This window comes from Nematolebias whitei, chromosome 10 (assembly GCF_014905685.2).
Source record: "Nematolebias whitei isolate Nwh7 chromosome 10, NemWhi1, whole genome shotgun sequence".
Taxonomy (NCBI): domain Eukaryota; kingdom Metazoa; phylum Chordata; class Actinopteri; order Cyprinodontiformes; family Rivulidae; genus Nematolebias; species Nematolebias whitei.
In genome coordinates, this window is record NC_056507.1 from 26,628,148 (window position 1) to 26,653,255 (window position 25,108).

Consider the following 25,108-nt stretch of genomic DNA (forward strand, 5'->3'; position numbering starts at 1 on the left):
TGAGGTCAAACACAATTTATTGCCATGTAGGTTTGACACGGCCCCAGTCTTTGCTCGAGGCGTTACACAGTACTGATTATGGTACAATTTACAAAAATAAAAGCTTGCACTTAATGGGACACGTAGATTAAGGGGGCACAAGGTGGAAGGAGAACCATTTGATATCCTAAAAATAAACTACGTATTCCTATAGACAGCTTACTCCTTTAGTTGAAATGAACGTGGATTTATTGACCTTTAAAGTTAAAAATGAGGTACAAAAACAAAACGAGTGCCACAGTCGTCTCAGTGTTGTTTCAAGTCCTTCACTTGCCGAGGGCTTTATCCAGGTTTGACTTGATGGTGTCGAGGAAGTCCGTGGTGTTCACATAATGCTCGTTGAGCTTCACGCTAAAAAGACGAGACAAAGAAGATCAGATCAGACGATTTAATAACGCACAAGGGAAACCATTTCTGCATTCAGCTTTAAGTCCAGCTGCAGTCGGCAACAAAACATTACTTGTTACAACTCCAGTTCAACTCAGTTTGTTTACATAGCACCAAATCACAACAGAGGTCGTCTCAGGGCACTGGTCAAAACCTAAGACACGGCATTTTGTAGTGTTTTGTTACTGAACATGGTTTAGGCCTTAGATCGTATTTAGCTTGCGGCTTTGTGGTCCAAATTGAATGATCAAACAGGTTTTGTTCAAATTAAAAGTACACACAAATATAACCTGGTTAAAAAAAAAACTAAACGGTAAATAAACAACGAAGAAAAAAAAAAACATACTCACAATCAAGGCTTTTTAAAGACATGAAGTATTGTAAAAATGGCAACCAAAAATATAAAAGCAAGTCATACCTGCTCTGTAATTTGATATGAATGAACAATTTTCTTTTTTTTTTTTTTTTTAAATCACAAAAGAAAAGATGCATTAAAAATAAGAAATTTTATCTTTTAACTACAACGTATGTTTATTATTTTACGAAGGAACGCTCCAAAATCTCAAATGTAGATATTTCTATCGTGCTGTATTCAAAAGAGTTGCACGTCAGGGACAACTTGTGAGAAACAATTGAAGATAAAATGTATTTGGTAGAGTTAATAAAATACGCTAACGTGACCTCATAGTTAGGGCTGCCAGCCACATTAGTTCCCAACGTTCATCACAAGCTGACCAGATAAAACCAACAACACCTTCAGTATCGCTAGTCAATAAAAAGAAGCATTGCTGTTTAAAAATAAAAAAGTAAGAACTCGTTCAGTGGAAGTACTAAACCTCATCTTTTCGGGGGATGTCATTATAAGCTTAATGTCCCAAAACATAAAAGATGCTCCAGGAACTAAATGGACACATTTTTCAAACCAGGACTCAATCTAATGAGCTTTTATATGATTAATTATAGTTTTAAATTAATGGTTTATTATGAAATGTTTGCCAGCAGGGGGAAAAAAAATGGATGTCCCCATTTCCTAGATGTCAAGACGACATGTTTTGAGTTCGTAAAAAAAAAAAAAAAAAAGTTATTGGTTTAGAACAAAAACACTCAAAAAAAACCCAGAGGTGCAATTTGTTTTCTGTAAATGGTAAAAAACAGCATTTTTGGAAGCTGCCATCATCATCGTCTTAAGTGCAATATGTTTATGTACCACAACTCTGCACATGACCTAGTTTTGAACCAGTCCGACGTTTCACTCAGTTATTCTATATTTTTCTTTATTCATACAACTGCACAAGAACATCTGGATCATAACAACTGTAAGGAGTAAATTAGGCAAATTAAATGATGTGCATCCTAAGAGATGGTAGCTACTACAAAGCATGAAAAACAGATTCTCAGTCATCAGGTCGTGGTAATCTGTGTCCAGAAGACAACTGGACTGAAGAGGTTTCACTTCTCGTTTAAAAGGTGCAGAAATGAAGAAGTCTTTCAGATGAGAAGGGGAAGCATATTCATGAGTCGAGAGGTTTAGTTGCCTTCTGTACAAATAAAGATGAAGCTGTCCACATGCAAAATCTCTTGTTTGATTTCACCAGTTAAAACAAACCAGTCAACCAACCAGGTAACGAAAAAGACTCCTCAGACCTCGTCCCAACTATCAGCAGCCAGATGTTCCTCTGAGCTGCTGCTTTAACAATCAGTGAGAAGAGTCGAGAACATAATCGTGTCTGCTTTAGCGACATAAAATCAGTCTCGAAGGTTTGAGGGACAAACGTGTGGAATTTCACTAAAAGAACTTCTCAAAGTGTAGAGAATCAGACTGGGAGGGTTTGGGTTGGCGTTGCCTCCAGTTGGGTTTCACTGGCAGGAGTTTCTCAAAATTTACAGGCACAAAAGCTGAAGTGTTTCCCACACCTTTCAAAATCTTTGAAGGTTTTCTGTAGCATAATGGTTAGCTTAACTGGACTTGCGTGGGGGGATTGGGGTTCAAGCCCGAGTGAAAACAAGGAACTTATCTTGTTTTTCTACTCACACCAAAATATTTGAGCTTTTTCTAGATGTCATTAGTAATATTTCTATAATGTTTGAAGGGATCTCTGATCAATAGGAATAGATTTCATCGTTTCAGCGTCTCATAATTTACATTGACAGACTCCAGAGTAAACCAATGTGTCTGAAGATTAATGCTTGATTTATTGGACGCATGTCTTCTGTTTGGGCTTTAAAATCTTGTAAAACTACTTACAGAATGACCACAAAAATAATTCAAGCTAAATTGAATTATCTTCAACCTAGTTCTAAAGAATTGCCAGACTGAGGAAAACGACACCCATTTTTACATAAAAAAACAAACAAAAAAAAAACAACGTTATGTTTATTATTCAACCAACAAGTGAGTGTGTTAAAAATATTTAATGCCAACATCTGAGTTTTTGTTTGTTTGGCAACATCGGACAACTGCATTCGTCTCTCTGTGGTCCTGAATTTTTCTTTCCGTTTGGACATTATTATTGTGTTTGCATGCATGTCAGATGTTTCGCAACCTGTTCTCATAGTTGAAATGGTTTTATATTTTTGTTAAAAAGAAGAAGTTTTGACTGTGTGACCAGGGTTAGGGTTATTTTCATTTCACATCACAACAGTACATATGATGCATCTTAAGGCCTTCCAGGAGCCTGTTGGGTAAACCGTGTAAATTCATAGTAACTTGGACATTAACGTTTTATCATTTGACACTCTCTCAAAGTCATTGAAAATGGGACAAGCTAAACACAGCACAGATAAGCTGAACTAAAACCTACAGTGAAACATTTAGACAAACTTATTTTTCGTAAAAGTTGGCACGAACGTTAAAATGAACTTACTTGGACAAGCCGTGGATGCAGCCTGCGAGGTCCTTCGTCATGATGCCGCTCTCAACCGTCTCAACACACACCCTCTCTAGAGTCTGTGAGAACCTGCAAAAACAACAACACATTTGACGTTTTAGGCCATGCTCATCGACGGTGATGTGTTTTTACAAATACTTTTACAGCTCTTACTTTATAAGGTCAGGGTTGCCGTCGAGTTTGCCTCGATGCTCCAGGCCCCTGGTCCAGGCAAAAATACTTGCGATGGGGTTGGTGCTGGTCGGTCTTCCCTGAGGATATAGAGAACAAAAGGCTGTCATGTTGAATTAATAATCCATTATTACTTTTAAATTGCAAAGTGAAGGATCTATCGACTACAAGTTTTAGACACAGGTGTCATACTATATTTCTACCACACGATGGCAGTACAGCTCCACAGTTAGACAGTAGACACGTGATCACATTTTCTCTCCCACCTCTCAGCTGATTTTTTTTTTTCTACATAGAGCTGTGTGGCTGACAAAGACTGATGGTTTCAAACCTTCTGGTGCTCACGATAGTGCCTGGTCACGGTGCCGTGGGCCGCCTCAGCCTCAATCGTCTTGCCATCAGGACACACGAGAACTGAAGTCATCAGCCCCAAAGAGCCAAAACCTACAACAGCAAAACAAATGCCTTTAGTAAAACTTACAGAAGCCTTACAAAACTGGTAAGCACCCTTATGTAATTTTAGGTTTTATTACAGGATCATTTTATAAAAACAAGCAGGTTATTTTCCCAGTAGCTTACCTTGTGCGAGAATATCAGACTGAACATCTCCATCATAGTTCTTGCAAGCCCAAACAAAAGCTCCGGAGGACTTCAACACTTGGGCAACCATGTCATCAATAAGCCTGTGCTCATACCAGATCTTCAGCTTGTCAAACTCTGGCTTATAATTTCTGTGGGGTTAAGAGAAAGGAATTATTTTTGTCAATTTGTCCTTTACACGACACTGATCACAAAGGTATGTTTGTGAAAACCCATTAAACAATTGCAGAGAAGACTCACTTTTCAAAGATATCCTGGAAAATGTCTTTAAACCTGCCATCATAGGCTTTAAGAATGGTGTTCTTCGTGCTCAGGTAGAGGGGCCACTTCTTGGCGATGGCGTACTGGAAGCAGCTGTGTGCAAAGCCTGTAATAGACTGGTGGAGAGAGAAGGCAAACAGTTCATGACTTTCGTGGGTTTTATCAGTTGTAAAAGGTTTAACAACCTTCCCCTTGTTGAGATGGAAGTCATCTACAATGACCTCTGATGTTGTTACATCAAACAGGCCGAGTTGACAAAAGCAAACATAACAGTAGAGAAGCGGGCCGACAGAGTAGCTGGCCTGCCACCATGTGTGCTGTGTAAATTTGACCAAACACCTTGCAGAATGAAAACAGCACTAAGTCAACTTTATGCACAGCAGTCTCAAAGAAGGAACATTTAGACACTTCAAACCTCTGTAGAAATGGAAAATATGGGAAACAATTATATATGTATTTTAATCTTCAGATATTTGCAAAAAGAGTTATTTGGATATTGTGAAATCAGTACTAAAGAATGAAAACGTTGCTGTAAAACTGGCTCAAAGGCCTTGGGACCAAAGTTTTGCGAACATTAACAAATATACAAATCTTTTTTTTTTTTTAAATCAACCTTAGTTACAAAGTGTTTGCTCACCTCATCTGTGTTGTACATGCCCATTCCACAGCCACCAGCGGGGAAGTCAAAGACCTCCCATTCCTTGCTTTTACTTCCATCAGCAGGCGAAAATACGATCTTGAATTTGCCGGGTTGGTCGACGACAAAGTCTGTGGCTCTGTACTGTAGAAGAACAAAGAAGGGTCAGCTTGAGGAGGACACTCCTGAAACTATGTTGGCCTCACTGTAGTCTTTTCAGCCGCATGCTCCTCAGTGTTCAGACCCACCTGATCGCCAAAGGCGTGTCTCCCAATCGTGATGGGCTGCGTCCAACCTGGAACAAGCCTGGGAATGTTCTTGCAGACGATTGGCTCACGGAACACGGTGCCTCCCAGGATGTTCCTGATGGTGCCGTTGGGGCTCTTCCACATCTTCTTTAGGCCAAACTCTGCGTGTAAAAATGATATTAAGCTCAGAGGAGCGTCGCAGCCATCAGTGTGATCAATGCGTGCACTATGAGGTTTTTAAAACAGATTTGAGATGGTTGGTTCTTACAAGTAATGCCATAAACAAGTGTCAGACGTTTTTACTTTGGGGCAGTTCATCTGAAATATAACTCAATAAAAACATTTATTAGGATTTCTAATATGCTTAATGTAAATAACCCCAAGGTTAAATGTAAAACAAAATAAAAAATGAGATCTGTCGTAATGCAGTTTCTCCACTAAATGCCAGGCTTATCAAATCTTAAGTTAAGTTTCAGGTGTTACGCTTCATACCTTACAGAATAGGCAAAATGATCAGTCTCGCCTGTTTCAGTCAGTTCTGTGTAGGAACCGACTGATTCTCATAATGAGACAGCATGCATCAGAAAAAAATCATAGTATTTTTTTTTTTTTTACTGAATATAGTTCTGCAAACACACACAATGCATGTTTTTCAAAATCTCTTACTGTAAACACGTTCTACTTTATCTCCTCATACCACAACAAAAAAAGTTGTAAGATAAGATAAGAACTTTATTGCCGAATCAATAAAGTTCTTATCTTAAAACCATTCCAGCAGAGGTTGAGAACAATGCAACTTGAACTTCTTTCTTTAACTACACGTTCATTTTTACACACTTTCCCACATTGTTTTACCATTAGCGAGAAAAAGGCCAATGCAGCATGCAAACAATGTAACTGCCCAGGAAGTGAAGTGCACCAGCAGCCATTATACTAAAACCTAATGTGCAGATTTACAAATAATCTACATTAGAAGCTTTAGTTTTGGTTTGATTCAAGCTGAACAAGTACTGTGACAGTGCAGCATGTAACTCATGACACCACATAAACAGGCAGTAAAAGGATGCTATGAGAATATTAACAAGAAAAAAAAACTTTGATTTTGGTTCCGTTTTCTTCCGAGGACTAACCAGAACTACTGGATGTTTAATTTGTAATGTTGCAGTCTGAAGAACTCGGTTCATAAAACTCTGCACTGTGTAAGTTGATACAAAATGTAGGACGAGCAGTTAAAAGATTTGTTAAAGACCTTCCACTCTAGCTTCGTCAGGTGTGATGGTGGCACATTTGACGGCCACATTGTACTTCTTGGTAGCGAGGGCGGAGTCGATGGTGACCTGGTCATCAGTCTGGTCACGGTACGGCAGACCCAAGTCGTAATATTTCAGATCCACATCAACATTAGACAGGATGAGCTAAAGGGACAGAGACAGGAATTAGCATCTCCGACTTTGAGCATATGAAGTAAATCACTGCGCTGCTGTCTAGGAGGCCACTTGTGTGTTTTCTCTGACCGAGTGAATAACGCTTTTAAAGGAACTGTCACTCAGTCACCTTTTCTTTAATGAACTCCCAGATGATCCTGGTCATCTCGTCTCCGTCCATCTCCACCACCGGGTTGGCCACTTTGATGCGTTTGTCAGCATCTGTGAGAGGACACAAAGATTCAACTCTGTGCACGAAACAAATACAGTTGATCAACTCATTCCTCAGTTTAACACACACGGACGTAAACATTTGCAAGTCATTATTTTTTATGAAATGATAAACGTCTTGCATTTAAAGGTGAATTTGTTGTGTGGACCAAAGACCTTCTTACATCAGCATATCAGGGAACTCTTAAGAGGTTTCAACTTTTATATTCACCATGTGTAGTTTCGGTTTAAGTACTCTTGTCTCTTGTCTTCCTCTTGGACCAGGATGAACTCTGAGTCTGCTCAGTGTGTGACAATCCTGCCAGCAGGACAATTTCAGTGAATTGAAAGTGCCGGGGGAGGTGCGGAGGATCAAGTGACTCTTGGATTTCCCAGCCCAATTGAACCTCTCTTGTACAACTACTAAAGCCACCAAGAGCAACACAAATAAAACATAAGGTGTTCTGTGGAAATGCTACACAACCAATTCCCTCTTTTTTTTATTCAAACCCCAGAAGTCTGCGTGTTTGTGAAGCCATTTAAAGTAACACCAATCCAAACAGATTCGGCTCTTGTCCCAAACGTAAAACACGAGTCTTGTCGACCACATGGTGACCATGAACTGAAAATAACCTCACTGAAAAAACAGCTGCACCCTCCGTGTTGCACAAAGGAGAATCCAGGCAAGCTATTTAAAGACCAAAGGACAAAAAAGTGTCAAACCGCTCTGTGCTGCTTAGTCAGACGGCTTTAACACAACCGTTAACCTGAAATCATCCACGCACCGCAATTTATCTTGGGGAAAATGCCCCATGTGGAAAAGAACACCACGAGGATTATTTTGTTAGCAAACACAATTTACAAAATGTTACATCTTCAAAAGTGACACGAGTTAAGAGTCCAGTAACAGTGAAACAAGCATGACCGTACAAATAAAATGACAAAAGTTCTCAACGTGCTGCTTTTCTTTGGAAAAACTTTTTGTGGAAACTGCTAAAAAGAAAAAGGGTTCTTGCTGGCAGTAATGTGCACTTTACAATGATGCAAACGTTGACTCTCAGCTTAATTCTTACAATCAAAACACCATATTATATCATACTGCTATTAGTATTAAAATATGTAATGTGTGATAAATGTTACTTCATAAAAATCCAGCATTTTGACAAGACTGTAAACTAGATTTTCCTTTTCACGTTTGTGACTATTTGTTCAGCTGTTTGAAGAACAGCAGTGTGAACCACAGTGCATTGTGGGTAAGTCGTAGAGAGCAAGTCTTTCAGTGTAAATCTGCCACGGCCGAGTGTGCAGCGGGAGGGGGAAGGAGCTGAGCCGGTTACATAACTCCTGAAAGTGGATTGTGAAGGGCGAGCTGTAACCAAGTCATGTGCGCCTACCTGCTGAACTATTTGCACATGCACTAAGCGAGCACGTCTGCGAGACTCGTGCTGCCCGTTAGTAGCTTGAGCCAAAGCCAGAAATTACCATTAGTAAATAAATGATCTTAAATTGAAATACAAGTGATTTGAAAATGCACTACATCATTAATAATATTAAATACATGTGACTTTAATAACTGCATTGTCTAGAAAGTGGGTCAAATGTACATTAGCTTTCTTTCTAAATTTAAATATCCCAGTAATTTAAGTAGGAAAATCAGAACTTGCTTCCACGGGGTGAAAAATAATCATACTGTAAAGGAATGAAGCAAACAAAATAATCTGTGTATGCTTGCCGTTCAACTTTCAGTATCCTTCAATTGCAGCAAAACCTGCAACAAACTTTCAAACTGAAATGTGCTGAGGCGAAGAGGTTCGTTTCCAGGTCACGCACAAGCATGTGCATTCTCTCAAGTTACCTTTCAGGATGGGCATTAAGCCACGTTTAGTTTTAATCCCATTCCAAGAAGTGACCCACGAGGTCAACAGAACAGCTTTCAGGTAAAATGTCGGCAAGAGATAAAAAAGGTTAGTTAATGAACTGCTCGGCCACACAAATCACAAGAAACCAGAGTAATTACAAAAATATGTTCGATCTGAGCCGACGGGTGTAATAATGCCTCATCTTTGCACTACATCGAACCGCCCAGGTTGTTTTACAGCCACTGATAAAGAGCTGCTACTGCTACATGCGCAAACAATAAAACACACCAATAAACACTCTAATAAACTCATACATGGCTCAAGATTTCAGTCAATTAAGATAACATACTTCCTACACAATCTTAAAAATTTTAATCCTCTTCCAGACTCAAATGCTCAGATTTCTCCATCACTTTTTGGGTGTGCAGGCTTTACCATCTGCATGCACCTAAAGCCTTCAAGCTCCCTTATTTGCTCAATGGTAATCCATACCTAATCACACTTTTATGCAAAGGAACGGTCATTAAATTTAAAACAGGATGACGGTTTAATCACATATCTCAAACGCCGTAAAGATCTTTTCCTCACTCCAGCTCAAACAGTTATCTGACACATTCTTCAGTTCAATCACCGTCAGCTAGGTACACAACAGTTCAAATGTTACACAGATTATTTTTTTTTAAATCACAGTTGAGCAAACTCCCCTAAACATCACATATACTCTTATGGTGATCATCTGGAGGTGTTAGCCTGGTTCAAAAGGATTTAAAGCACAAATGTCTGCAGATGTCACATATTTCAAAATATCTGAATGATAAACATAGATAAAGGCCTCCCTCCTGCTAAAATAGTTCACATTTTGTTGTAGTTTGTTGTAGACGTCAGAGCAACTCGCCACATGTAGTAAGAGTTGCTCAAACTGGAGTCAGAGACGCTGCTCTGTGGATGACGTCCTGAGCTCCGGCAGCCATTGCTCTCTGTAACGGGCTCTCGTCAGCAGCAGCTGACCTTGAGAAAACTTTTTTTTCCAAGTTTCATCAGTAACAAATCAGCATCCCATGAGCAGCTCGTGAAGGACTGACAAGCAATGAAATTTCCGCAATCAGCCTAAAAAAAAAGAAAACCATCACTTCCTCGTCTCGTAACCTGATTTGCGCACATTTCTAATGTTACGTAAAAAGCACGTAAGGACCCTCTATTAATTTATTCAGACCTGCGTTTCATTCATTTACACTGCCGCATATTTTCACATAAAGACGGCTGTCTCCTGCCCTGACCTTCGTCTTTACCGGCTGACACAGCCTCCTCTTCATCGCATGAACGGCCTGTAGCCGGCTAGCTGCGTAGCGGACATTGAGCCGGGCGTTTGGAGCATCGCAGGCCTTACGCCGCTGAAGCTGCGGTACGTCAGACCAGCATGGCGGTTAGTTAGCGCCGTGTCACCCGGCTTCGACAGGCTGACTCATTCAGCCGCTCTTAATTCACTCTGACACCGCGTCGTTTCAATACGTGCCACATTAGTCAACACGATACTGGGTGAAGCTGCGGTTATTCGTCAACACATGATGCTGATGGTGACCCCCCCCCCCCCCCCCGGTATCTCTATTTTTTAATCCACTCACAGTTTCTTTGTTGTAAAGTCTGGCAGTTGGCAGCCGGCGCGAGCACTGCGGGATTTCTGGAGAAAGCGGCGCCGGTAGACCTCGACAGAGAGCTGAGGACTTTCAAATATCCAGCCATGTTGTTGTTTTATTTTTGAAAATAGTTTTCCCGGCCCGAAACACTTTGCGGTCAGCACTCGACGAAGCTCCGAGCGAAGAGGGGGAGATGTGTTCCCAGGCTCTCTGCATTATAGTCAGAGTCTGCGCCGCCCTTGTTCCCACCCTCCCCGGCGGGATACGCCGAGGTATAACGTCAGAGCTACACAAGCACGCAGAGACCGGGGGGGGGGGGGGGGCTCCTGATAACAGGCTTCTTAAAAGTGTAAACTCTGACAAAAAAAAAAAAAAATATATATATATATATATATATATATATAAATGGTAAATGGACTGCACTTTTATAGCACCTTTCTTGTCCAGATACTCAAAGAACTTTACACTAAAATCTGTGCCTCATTTACCCGTTCATACAGCACTTTACTAGATCTCCTCAAAGCTAATTGAACAAATCATTCTAAAGAGACTATTCAGAGCTTTATCACGTTCATACATTGATGGGACACACATCAGAGGTAATAAGGGGTTCATTGTCTTGCCCAGGGACACTTCTGCATGTGACTGCTGGTGGATTTGAACCCGCAAATCTTGCATTGGAGGACAACTGCTCTAACCACTCAGCCACAGAGTTGTGGGAAGTAGGGGTGTGCAGGGTGCTGCAACACCTTTGCTAGATTCTAAATAAGTAAACGTCCAAATACTGTACATACATTCATTCATTCAACTTTTTTATATACCGGTTAATCCCACTGAGCCTCAAGGACTCATTTACAAGAGAGACCTGATTTAAACAAAGAGTGATGACAACGAAGACAACAATAGACAATCATAAAAGGATGCATACAAATTGAGAATAACAAAGGAAAATAAATTGGTATTTAAAAAATAATATATATATATATATATATATATATATATTACACAATTTTATCATTGTGGTCACTTTAGCTCTTTCTGTAAATAAATGTATGTTAGCTGGCAGCCATTCATAAATTTGGCTTTGAAATCTTTGACGTAAGGATACATGACATCAACATGAGAAAAATAATGTGCCTTTTGTTTCGTAACTTATTCTTGTTCTTATTCTTATTCTTATTGTTATGACTGGTCTTCATGAGCTTTCAATGTGTACCTGCATATTCAAACAAGGCAAAACACACAGACATTGTAGGTTTCACTGCATGCATTTGGTATTATGATGGTTTAAGATCATACGATTTCTCAAAGCATACCACAACTAAAACATATTCTAATGGCAATGTAGCTGTCTCATTATTTTCTTCATTTAATCTAATTTATATGCATCAAATTCAAATTCAATTCAAAAATACTTTATTAATTCCAAAGGGAAATTAAGTGTTGTCATAGCTCATTATCCTGGTTTCATTCAAGAGTTGTTATAGATGCTGATGATTGTGGACAGGAAGGATCTCCTGCAGCAAATCTGAAGAATCTGGCCACTGATACTGATCTGTCCACCCTGATCCAGCTAGCTGTCAGATCCGGCAGGCCTCTCGGTCCTTTTGGGCAGCAGGACTGGCTGAATACCAGGTAGAATTCCTCCCTGAGCGATGGCCACTCCTCCCAGCAATCTGCCAAGCTCCTTGTCGCCATGGACAGACAGCTGAAGGTGCTGGGGGATGATCCTGGTCATCCCGTTGTCACGAGCCAAGTTTCCCACCAGCCGAGTTTCCCACCAGCTCCAGGATCTCGGCAGTGAGGTACTCAAGCACCATTGCCAGGTTGATGGGAATTCGTTCACGGTGCCTCCTTTTCAACTTATTTGAGATTTGGGGCTGTAGTTGAGGTATTTGAGCTTTTGAGATGTTAATCAGATGCTCCTCTTTGTTTAAAAAAAAAACAACACATTGGTTACGCATGTCAGAATGACATGTCAGAAAATGCCTCAAACAGCTAAAGCTAAAATATAAAGCGAGAACGAAAGAAAGAGATGTTAAATTAAACACTAAGCAAAATGAGAGATTTGAAATGTTCACATTGAGAAAGGTTGTTAATGCACAACAGCATCTAAAAATCTATTATGAGACATAAATGCAACAGGAAGTTAAAACAATCACATTGAGACTGATAGGAAGTGTCAATGGTGTCCCCCCTTCAAAAAAAGATAAACAAATAAGACAATTTAAGATATAAACCCCACAACAACCATAAAAAATGTAAGGTACGGTAATCATAAAAAACACAGTAGCATAAAACAATAAAAAATACTGAGTGTTGGGTGTTTGTGTATATAAATATATATATATATATATATATATATATATATATATATATAGTCCATTGATTCTGTGTTTTGTGTGTATGACAAATTTTCGCCAGAGATATCAAACATCAGTTCCAGCTTCTTTAGATCCTGTGACATCCCTGCCAGGTAACCATCTTTTGAACTCACTTTTTTTTTCTCTCTTTCAAGTCAAAGCCGTGCTGATGACACTTACAAAATTACATTTTCAGACTTCAAAGAGCTCCATCTCAGTTAGACAATAAAACATGTTCCCAGGCAGAGTGGTAGTGCAGAACAATAGCTCTGTGATTTCTAATTTAGTATCTCCAAAAACATTACAAATGTCATTTTCAATAGATAATTTCTCACAATGCTTGCACCATGTACATGACTGTTTCTGAAATAATCTTTGAGGATTAAATGTGTCTTTGTCATACAGGCCTTTAAATCCCAGACCACATTTAATACCAATTATGCTGATAATCAAAAGAGGACATATTAATTTGGAACAATATGAAGTACAATCATTCAATAAATCAATTGTTCAACATAAAACACAAAACATTATGGGGTAATATAAATGTCTATACAGTGTGTAAATAGATTGTATAAACATTTTAAACAAAGCTCGGACAAAGAAATATGAATAAGGACTAAAAATGCAGAGCAAAAATAAATATATGCATTAATGAGTTGAAAATAATATTGAGATCGTTTTAAACACTTTGTCATGTGAAAGTTTATATTTAAACCCAAAATGCCTGAACACAAACTTATCTTTTACACATTTCAAACTGATACTAAAATAACCCAAGTCTGGTTGTGACTTTTATTTAAAAGAAAAGCTTTACTTGTGTTTACCTAAAAGAGCAAACAGAAGCTTTTATTCTAAGGAGTTTCCTCAAGGAAATATGGAAAATCTAATTGACAGCATGTTAACTTTAGAAAAGATTTAATGATGCAATAAAAGATGGCAATTGATGTAATAAGTATCATAATGCTATAACTTGCATTTATTTTATTAATCCATGTTTACCATCTCTATTTATCCTACTGTTTAAAATTATTGTATTCAGTCATGTCCTCGGACACCTCATAAAATATTCAGCTAAACAACTTTTCTCATGTTTTGAAAATTGAACCATAGCAAACACAAAATACATACAACTAATCCAAAGCTTTATTAGACACCAACTTCCCAGCCAAGGAACTGGACTGTTTGATTAATTCTGGTGCAGACTCTGCACTCAGATGTGAGCACTGTAAAACACCTCGGTGTAATTCACAGCATAGCTACCTTACAACAAAGATCTAAGATGCAGGGAAGGAACTATAAATTAAAAAAAATGTAAAGAATGGTAATCAGCATGATGAGATAATTTAACACATATACAGGACTGGACCAGCATCCCATTCAATATAAGAGAAAAGCATCGGTCCAAATGTTGGTTGTTATATACCATATTTTTTGGACAATAAGGCAAACTTAAAATCCTTTAATTTTCTAAAAAATTGACAGTGAGTCTTATAATCTGGTGCGCCTTATGTATTATTTCCGGTTGTGCTTACTGACCTCTAAACGATTTTTTGTGGTTATTGTGAATGAGTTGAATAAAGTTTGACTTATTTGACTGTTTAGTTTCACTTAATGTGCCTTATAATCCGGTGCACCTTATAGTCCAAAAAATACAGCAGTAGTTGCTTGTTCGACAGTGTCTTGTTGAAGGCTACATTACATCAGAGCTTAGCAACAGTGATTTATCAGTAATCTCTCACATTTACTCTTCTAGCAGATCACTTCAGCAAACAACACTGTTGTCACTCAAATCATTTAACCACGCTGGTTTGTTGTGTGTGTGTGTGTGTGTGTATGTGCGTGCGTGTGCACAAACCCTCTGTTTGGCCTGCATGAAATGCCCAAGGAACAGCCGAGACTTCTTGTGGAAGTCTTTTTGATGTCGTATCAGTGTATATGAAATGTCTACTGACACGTTAACTCCTGATTTCCTGATACTGTCTTTGTTGGTGTGGTAGGTTTTCAGCCCTTCACACAAGAATTTACAATATTTTTCTGCAAGGACTTGAACACATCACCAAAATCAGGGTGCTGCTTTGGACTGGTTTAAGTAATTTATCTGACAGTTTCGACATGTTCATGGTGTTTACTCCCCATATTCAAGAGCTCTTCATGGTGTTCAACAGGGTTCTGAATTTGGTCCCATTTGATTCTCTCTTCATGCCCTTTTCTTTATCCACTTTTTCACGTCTGGGTCATGGGGGTTGAGCTGGTGTTTACCTCCAGCAGTCATTGTGTGAGAGGCGGGGCACACCCTGGACCAGGACAGGTTGCAAGTCCTTCACAGGGGCCCATGACAAAAAGACAAACAATTCATATTCTCACTAACAACTAGGGACAATTAACTTAACATGCATGCTTTTGGTCTGTGGGAGGAAACAGGAGTAGCTGAAAGAACTTATGCATGCCAAGGAGAAGGTGTAAACTCCACCCAGAAAGACCTGAAAGCGAAACTGCAACCATCTTGCTGTGAGCCAATAATGTTAACCACTGTTTTGCCGTGCTGCCCTATTCATTTTACTTTTAGACAAATTCTTATGTTCTGGACTAATTAGATCAGCTTGAGGTAAAGATTTGTAATATAGTAAACTTCCTCAGTGGAAAATTTGTATTAAATATTTTACTCAGACTTTTATTTAACATGTGGAGATATTACAAAAAATTAAAAAATAGCAGAATGGCTTCATGGAGCATATATCCTAGATTATATTAAAATACGAACCTTTACATTTTATGGTTTCAGCTGTACACAAGTTATATTTTTATTTCACCTCTTAGACTCATAAAAAGTCCCTTTTTGAATTCAGTAACACTTGCATTTAAAAAAATCCTTTCAGCTCATGCAATGCATTTGTCTCTCTATTAAATAAACTTGTCAGCATATTAATTAAAAAATAGCAAACTATAGAAAATATCCCCAAGTTCCTGAATTAACTGCACAATGGGTACAGGAAAAGTCCCATATGACAGTCTCAGCAGAGGGTGCTCTAATTTTAGCGGAGGAAGCTCACCATACTGGGAGCAGACTGAAGAGAGCAGAGCGGTCACATGAGCAAGTTGGTGGCGAGCCAGCAGTCAGGTCACCTCTGAAATAAGCCGTGAGTAAACTGACATGGTAGAGATTTAAAAAGTTTTTGAAAGTTGTCAAAACCATCATCTTCTGTTTGTAGAATTATGCAGATGTTGAACTGGGTTATTGCCCTTGAAGTTTTTAGTTTTAAATGTGCTGACAGGACAGTTTGGTCAGGTAGGGGTCAGCTGAAGTTATGCACGTCTCCTTTCCACAACAATCCTTCAAGTCTGTTGACGCGTATCCATGTCTACATAAACCCTCCTTCAAATGCTGCTAGAAGTCACGGTGTAAACCTCAAGGTCAGATCCTGTTTGTATGGTCCTCATCCAGGCTTGTAATGACAGAAGAGAACTAGCAAGTCCAAAGGTCATGGCTTATTCATCTGACACATACAGCAGAATGTTAACTCTCAAAAAGAAGTGTGAGAAAAAAGTTTGTTCTTCTTATTTTTATTCAATCCACTTATTATTATTTTTAATCAAACTTTAGTTTTGATTTGAAGGTGATGACTGGTGTTATTAATAGGCTTATTGTGTTTATACTCTTAGGAGAGACATCTAATTGTGCTTGGAGAATCTAGATTTACCCTTTTAATTTTAAATACCATATTTATGTGTAAACATGGAGAGTTCACAAGACTTCTTAACTTCATAAGTTAATAAAAGTTAAAAACAGAGGTCAACGTCTGGATATGAAGCATGTCTCCCTCCACTGGAGGCAAATGGAAATAAAAATACAATAAATTGTTGAGCCTGCAATGACACCTGCTGGACATTTACTTATTTACCTGTAATAGGCTACTCTATAAAGTGTCCATTAAAGTATTTACTTAATTTGTAAAATGCTGTAGAATGTTTATTTTATTATATGTCATATAACATTATGTTTCTCAGAGAGATATTAGTTCTCAGATAGAATAAACATCGTAAGGTTAAATTAAGCATAGTTATAGATAATTAATTTCCACAAATTATAAACAGTGCCCGATGTGCATTGATTGTAGAATGGAATCAAATATTCTGATTCAGAAAATAACAATAAAATAAAATATTAAATGAAAATATAAACATTGAAAGATACAACTGAGAGCAAGGATAACTTGGAAATACTCAATTAAATCAACATCAACATTAGTGCACTTATTTGCTGTGTTTAAACATACATATTTAGATTTTAGTCATTATGCTTTTCTTCAGCAGTTTGAAAATATTCAGTTTTTAAAGTTAATAGTGGTTTGGAGTCAAGAAAATTACAATAATTCTAAAGTTAAGTTAAAAATACTTTTGACAAAAAAAGTTACTTTTTATTAGTGTTCATGTATTACAAACTAATATTCTAAACTGATAAAAGCTAAATCTATTATGACACAAATATATAATTTTTTTAAATTAAATTTGAAATGTTAATACCTGGTAAAATAATAAATTTAAAAAAGTGTGGCAAATTCTGATGTTGACATTAATGTGTTTAGTCCACTTCAAAACATGTGTTCATATCACAGTATGATGATTATTTCTATTTTAAATTAAAACAATAACAGAAATAATTGTAGACTATTCCATCTATCTTTGTAAATGTACAGGAAGTGGGACATACATCAGTCTCCCCACCATCACTGATATATATTTACACCTCCAGATGCAGGAAGAGAGCCACCTGCATCGTGAAGGACCCCACTCACCCAGCACACACACTTTTTGCCCTGCTCCCCTCAGGAAGAAGGTTAAGGAGCATTAAAACCACTAGACTGAGGAACAGCTTCTACCCTGAGGCTGTTAGACTCATGCATCTCTAACCAGAATAATCACTGTGAAAAATCACATCATGTTGCTGCTGATCTGTTTCATGTTGCTGCTGATCTGTTTCATGTTGAGGTGTTCATGCGTGCTCATCTGCTCACACAGACTCATTCTCATGTTCGTGTTGCTGTTCGACATAATGTTTTTATGCTATTAGTGCTTAGTGTATATTTAGTTTATGTTTTTCTTAGTTCATATCTTAGATGTTATTACTGTTTTTCTTATACATTTTATTGTTGGATGTAACTGGGACCTTGTGTACATAATTTCGCTCCACCACATGTATCACATGTGATGCGAATGACAATAAAGAATCTCTGACTCTGACTCTGATACATGTTTTGTGCTTTAATTTAGATTTTTCGTTATTATGTATGTTTATTTATACACTTAACTTTATTTTATACTGTGAAAAAACTGTGGTCGTGTTGAGAGAGAGAAGTTAGAGTTCAATAATGTGGACCATTACAGCTACAAGGTAATTTATATTACAGTATCCTAAAACTATCACCGTGGTCACACAGAAATGACAGAAATGTACAATTTGTTGGGTACATAATTAGTTTAAAGCCCTTAAACAAACAAACAAACAAACAAACAAAAAACTAGTTTTTGCTACAGTTGTTTCATAAAGTGGATAATTTAAGATAAGGATGTAAAGGCTTTTTGAATCTATGTCTTGACATTCATTCAACCATTCCACTAGGACTCATTTACAAGAATGATTAATTCTATAGTAATTATAGTAATTTTGAGAGTGGGATTATTTGTTTTTAATAAGCGTAGTGCTCAAAAGTAAGTTTCAAACAATAAAATGTCAGATTAATTGACGTAACTCTGGTTCTTTGATAACAGAGCGAGGTCTTTCACCAGGGGCCCGCTGGCCATAGGGAGGTTCGGGAGGATTCCCAAACGCGCCGGTGGTGATCGGAATGTTTTTGTTTTGTTTTTATTTTAAAACGCTGACGCGTCCTCGCGCAGCATCCCTCGCGGCCGCAGGCGTCAGTCAAACGTCACATGCGAACAGCGCCTCCCAGATTGAAAAAGAAAGAAAGGAGAGCGAGTAGAAAACATGTTGGAAAGGAGAAAGAGATGGGTGGAGCAGAAAAACTAAGGAAAAAGTTAGTGCAAGATTTTCAGGGGTGGAGGGGCCAAAGTCACGTGACTAAAGTCAGTCAGGACAGTGATAACAGTATGGATAGAGCAATCAGTGCCTATCAATCAACCTTTATTTATACAGGTAAATCCCATTGAGCCTCGAGGACTCATTTACAAGAGAGACCTGATTTCAACAAAGAAAGATGACAACAATGGACAACAGCAACAACAATAAACAGTTATAAAAAAGCATACTACAGTTTTTTTTTTTTTTTTAAACAAATAGGATGGCTAAAAGGAAAAGGTAACAAATGGGCCTATGGACCCATCATTCATCCCAGAGTTGGAATATAGTGTGGTTGTGTTTATGGATGTGTTCAGGACACAGAGAACTATGAGGTCTTAAGGGAAGCCTATCAGTATTGTTACACCATAAGTACATAAATCTTTAATGTGCTTTATCAACTAAAATTAAAATCAATCGACTGACCAGAAAAAGGCACATTTCTTTATTGCAAAATAAAACATATTTCAGGAAAGAGTCTGTTTTCCTGTTCTGTTTCTACATTAATATACATACAGCTAGAAAAATACATTGCAGCGAGTAATTCATTTACTGTGTCTGTGCCTGTAGTGTTTTTCTTATGTAGTATTTGTGTTATAAAACTGTGAATTCTTTGCAAAAGTGTTCTAAAAATGATTGTTGATATTGCTGTTGTGGTTATGATGCCCAATGTCATTGGATTAGCCTATAAGTTGCTGCTGACGCTACCTGTACCGTACCGAGTAGAGCAGAGCTGTGCAGTACCGGTACTACAGGTACTAATGGAAAAGGGGCATTAGTTAGGTGGCCAGTGTGAGGACTTCCTCTACACTCAGGTTTGTGAAGAACAGACTGACACAGGAACATCTTGAGGCATTTATGCTGATGTTAACAGAGAAAGAGGACCTGATGACTTTAGACAATGATGCAGTTATACAAATGTAGACAGAGATGCAGAGAACTGCTCAAGCGCTTGTTAATACGTTCTGACAGTCTCTTTGTGTTTGGGGAGAGGTTATGATGTTATAGGTCTGTACACCTTTGGAGGTTGTTGTTCCTTAAATTTTGCTTAGATTTTTACAAGTTGCTTGTTTAATAAACTTTTATAAACTGATTTGTATTTTTTTTTGTATCACATACAAACATAAACAGTAGTTTTGATTGTGGAAAAAAATTCATAGTGTTTTTATGCTGCAAATCAAGTATCCATGTTAAAATTATGGTTCCACGTACATCCGTCGTGCGATCGGATGAAAAGCCTCTCCACAGCAAGCTCCTGGGCTGAATTATAACCCCAGCCCGCCCCTGTTTTTCACTATGGCAAACGCTCTGACTTGAGCTCCAAGACATGATATCTGTATGAGACAGACCGAGCCCATAGACCTGTTGAGTCATGCTCAGGGCCCCGCCCCCTCAAGATATGGCTCAACAGGTCTATCACAGACAGAAATGATGTCATTCGAGCTTATAGTTGGTCACGCTGGAGTGTTTACCATAGTGAAACACTGAAGGAAGTTAGAAAAATAACTATTTTTAACAAACTTGTTATAGTACTTGTAAATACCTAAATTAATGTGACAGGTGGGTACTCCATGAACTGATTAATTTCATAATATATAGTGAAAAAAACTACATCAAATTTAAAATCTTAACTTGCCTCCGTTCATGTTGTACAAAGAAACCAGCTAGATTTTCTATCCATCCATCCATTTTCTTTACCCGTTTATTCCATTTTGGGTCACGGGGGTTGCTGGTGCCCATGTCCAGCAATCACTGTGCGAGGGGCGGGGTACACCCTGGACGGGTCGCAAGTCCATCACAGGGCCACATAGAGACAAACAAGACAAACAAACATTTACTCTCTCACTCACACCTAGGGACAATTTAGAGTTACCAATCAGCCTAACATGCATGTTTTTGGTCTGTGGGAGGAAACCGGAGTACCCGGAGAAAACCCACACATGCACAGAGAGAACATGCAAACTCCACCCAGAAAGGCCCCCGGACCGGGATTTGAACCAGGGACCAGCTCGCTGAGAGGCAGCAGCTCTACCAGTTGCGCCACCGTGCTGCCCGCTAGATTTTCTAGACAATAAAAAATCAGAATTCATATCGCTATATGCGGATGATGTCCTGCTGTTCATGACCGATCCTCAATGCGCTATTCCCGCCATCTTGGAAACCATCTTTCACTTTGGTGCGTTTTCAGGTTATAGGACAGGGCTATTCAACTGGCAGCCCGGGGGCCAAATCACGCCCACAGATTAACTCAGTTCGGCCCACCAATAGGTGTGTTTTAAATAAAACTAGATTTTAAATCATAAAACAAACTTACTTAATGACAAATTGCTGGATGTCCGGCCCCTGAGCTCATGGCTTTCAGTAAGTGACCCCTGAGTAATTTTATTTGAATAGCACTGTTATAGGATTAAATGGTTTAAAAGTATATCAATGCCAGTTAAACTCTGTGAACCCTCAGTACAGTTTATAAATACACATAATAGATATAGACATAGACATAATAGACATACACACCACCGATAATTCACATATAAAAATAGCTAATTCAACTTGTAATAATATCATCCACAGTATTATATGCATTTGGAAACATCTCATTTTGAAATTGAGTCCATATTCACACTCCTACCAATAGCAAGGAAATCCTTCTTTGTCCCCTCCACTTTAGATTCAGGTTATACACAATGGATAGATTTTGGTATCCGGACTATTGGAGACATGTTGGTAGACAGGAATTTTGCTTCCTTTACTCTATTTCAGGTCAAACATGGTCTCCGTAAGCACAAATACTTTAAATACCTGCAGATGTTAAAAAAACATATGTACCCTCTAGAAAACATAAAACTGGCTGAGTTTGATGAACTCTTTAAGATGGGAGGCACATCTGATATCCCAGATTTATTCATTCAACCTTTATTTAGACAGGTTAATCCCATTGAGCCTCGGGGACTCATTTACAAGAGAGACCTGATTTCTTAATAAAGAGTGATGACAACAGTGAATAACAACGACAACAATAGACAGTCAGAAAAGACGCATACAATTACAATTTTTTTTATTACAAATTAAAACAAAATAACAACCAAAAGGACAGTCAAAATGATCAATAATGCAGGTGGGTAAAGAAATCATTCTGGACCCATGATGCATCATATTCAAGCTAGTGTTGAGACAAACGTGTATTTTCATGCGTTCATCATGCATCATCTGGGTTCTACTTGAAGAAGGAGATTTAGACATTATACTCTGTTCTATTTACTGACTGTGATTGTGAACGATAAACGGTCCCATGTAATCACTCTGTGACCAGTCCATGAGCAACAGAAAGAACTGGTTGTTTTTGATGTCCTCAAGGACTGGTTGATATTGATGTGATAGAGATAACATGATGTGGTGATGAGGCTCAATCAGTCTTTGACTCAGATCCATTCCTTCATGTCTGCAGTGGACCCTTGGATGACATTTCAGACATGGGGGGTGGACGACGACACAGGAAGATTATTCTATAAAACTAACGTGTCCAGTTCAGGGAGTTAGAGCAGGTCAGAGTTTCAGAGCACTGATAGAGTGAAATGTTGTAAATGCATGTTCTGTGAATGTTTGGACTGCTCTTTGTAAATCAATCTGTTGAAATACACCTGGGTCTGTTTTGGAAATCTCCTTTTTTCCACGACACTAGTTTCTTCTGAGATCCTCGTTTTAAGGTATTATGAGCTGTCCCCAATGGAAGACTGAAGACAACTTTGAGATGCAGTTTGGTGTAAACCACCTGGGCCACTTTCTTCTGACAATCCGCCTGTTGGCTCTCTTAAAGAAATCAACTCAGAGCTGCATTGTTAACGTCTCCAGTTTGGCACATGAAAGAGGTTCAGCCTTTCTCGTTTTGTTTTGCCATAAAAGGTTTTAGAGTTTCTCTTTTATAAATTTTCATTTACTAAAGAATAAGGGCCTTTCTTTTGCAGGTCAAATCTATTTTGATGACATAAATCAGGAGAAAAGTTACAATCCTTGGAAAAGATACGCTCAAAGTAAAGTCGCCAACGTCCTCTTTACAAAGGAGCTGGCCCACAAGCTGCAAGGTGTTGTATCCTACTTTGTTTCACCTTCAGACAGCTCTGCTGGGTTCATTTTCAGATTATTTCCATCTTGTCGTTGCACAGGCTGTGGAGTAACAGCATATTGCCTCCACCCTGGAGTAATTCGGACTGATCTAGGCCAACACTTACAGCTCAGCATGCCCCTGTAGAAGAAAATCTTATACAAACCATTTAGTTTCTTTATAAAGAGCCCAACAGAGGGTGCACAGACCACCATCTACTGTGCTGTGGAGGAAAGCCTGCAGAATGAGAGTGGGCACTACAACAGGTTAGTTAGACAACCTTAACCTGTGTTGTAGCTGTGTGTGATGAAATGTCATGTTATTAAATCCTAAAGAAAATCATATAATGTGTAATAAACACGGTATCAATACCAAGCTGCATTTGTTAGCTTTAATAAAGCTATTTTTAGTGTAAATCCCATCTTATTGTTTTACATCTTTACTCAGACATTGGATATCAGTTCAATGTTCTGTTTTTACTCAAGTTTATATTTATGTTTTGTTCTGAAAGAAAGTCTTCAGTCTTCATTCTCCTTTGTCTATTCCCTCCCTGGGGATGAGCAAACTTGCAACAGACTGCATGGGTTTCTCTGTTTAGCTGAACTGAATTATTAGGTATAAAATGTTTTAAACACTCAAGAAACAAAATCTGAACAGGTTAGCCACAATTTTCCGTTGTAAGTTTGGAGGAATGCCGTTCCTACAGTAAAATGTAAAAGAAGTTCCGATTTTCTGTGGGTCGCTGCTGTTTTTCTGAGACAGAGGTTTGGGAGACTAAACAGGATAGAAGAAAAAATGCAAGCAAAAAAAAATATATAATAATAATAATGCAGCAATCCTAAGTTCTAAGCGTTTTTGCATGTATCAAATTGAATAGTGTACTGTGCTTGATGCTGTTAAAGATGATAAAAACAGGAAGTTGAAGCATCTGGATGGATATTTACTTTTCTTTTGTGAAGAATCAAATGTGAACTGATGGGAGAAAAAAAAAATTATATATATTTTTTTCAGTCTGATTTTAAAACATTAAATACAGGATCAAAGTTCATGCTCAATAATCCAGGTAAAAAATCCAACAAAGTTCAGTCAGGTCATCTGGATGGTTTCTTTCTTTTTTTTTTTTTTTGGAGCTGTTTCATCCTTCATCCAAAGGACTACATCAGTCCGAGGAGCCACAACAAACTCAGTCCTACATTCAGCACAACCACATAATGGACCAACCAGTTTGCTGGTGATAAGATGGTTTCCGGGGCCTGCCCTCTCACCCCTCGACTCCTCTCAGGCATCCATAGTCCAGCCATTATTTTGAACCATTTTGGCTATGGCTGCCCTAGAGGAGTCGACAGGGGGAGAGGGCGGGCCCCAGAAACCATCTTATCACTAGCAAACTGGTCGATTCACTATAAAATGAGTGTGCTGCTTGTGGGACTGAGTTTGATGTGACTCTTTGGACTGATGAAGTCCTTTGGATGAAGGACGAAACAGCTCAACAAAAACAAAAATAAAAGAAGAAGAAACCATCCAGATGACCTGACTGAACTTTACTGGATTAAATACAGGATATAAAAAAACAACAACTTAAAACTCAGTTTACTCTTCGTGTTGCTGCACATTACTCAGTGGAGTGATTTGTAGGATCACTGTGGCAGTGAAATTATTATTATTAAATGCAAAATCAAATCAACTGCATTAGTTGGCAATTTGCTATGTGGTTCCCAGTCAGCCTAATGTCAGACTGAGCTATGCTTTGATCAAACGTACGACACAGTTGATTTGAAAGACACACAGCAGACACAGAGCAATATTAGCATTCATTTAGAGACACGTCTCTTGCCATGGGCCTCGTTCTCTGTCCTTTCAACTCTGTTCTGCTCTCCATTGACTCCAGAGGAGCTTTTATGTCTTTTTAGCAGCTTCTCTATGATCACCAGCTAGTAGCTAACATCATCTGTCAACTATCTGGGGCTCTTTATTGCAGGTACAATGAGTACAACAGAGCATTCTTAGCAGAAAATAGCTCCCTGCTAAGTTGATGAGAGCAAAGCTGTGGGCTGGAAAACAGAAGCAATTATCTGAAATGGGTTTAAAGACCCTGTAGAGGTGAAAGACATTACAGACGTGGTTGAAAGTAACTGTAAGCGACCTCTTTATAAGATTATACAGATATTATAGAATTGTTTTGCTGTAGGGCTAATATATATATATATATATA

The 25,108-nt window shown here is 38.5% G+C and overlaps 1 protein-coding gene and 1 pseudogene across 1 annotated transcript; one reads left to right on the plus strand and one right to left on the minus strand.

Moving 5' to 3' along the window:
- idh2 (isocitrate dehydrogenase (NADP(+)) 2) lies at positions 1 to 10,605 on the minus strand. The gene is made up of 11 exons (XM_037683516.1): positions 10,347 to 10,605; positions 6,786 to 6,877; positions 6,481 to 6,646; positions 5,232 to 5,392; positions 4,984 to 5,127; positions 4,326 to 4,462; positions 4,065 to 4,216; positions 3,817 to 3,929; positions 3,468 to 3,565; positions 3,291 to 3,383; positions 1 to 390 (listed from the first exon to the last, which is right to left on the minus strand). Exons 1-11 carry the CDS (start codon positions 10,462 to 10,464, stop codon positions 306 to 308), a joined length of 1,359 nt encoding a protein of 452 aa, XP_037539444.1. The 5' UTR covers positions 10,465 to 10,605; the 3' UTR covers positions 1 to 305.
- A 7,485-nt stretch (positions 10,606 to 18,090) lies between these two features.
- LOC119416434 overlaps positions 18,091 to 25,108 on the plus strand; it is an 8,084-nt pseudogene continuing 1,066 nt past the window's right edge.

Excerpts from the sequence above, each read along its gene's own strand:
- idh2 (XM_037683516.1), bottom strand. The coding sequence starts at position 10,464 with ATGGCTGGATATTTGAAAGTCCTCAGCTCTCTGTCGAGGTCTACCGGC. Across the intron at positions 6,878-10,346 it reads GACTTTACAACAAAGAAACT|ATGCTGACAAACGCATCAAA; the intron begins GTGAGTGGATTA and ends GTCCTCTCACAG. Across the intron at positions 5,128-5,231 it reads GACACGCCTTTGGCGATCAG|TACAGAGCCACAGACTTTGT; the intron begins GTGGGTCTGAAC and ends GTTCTTCTACAG.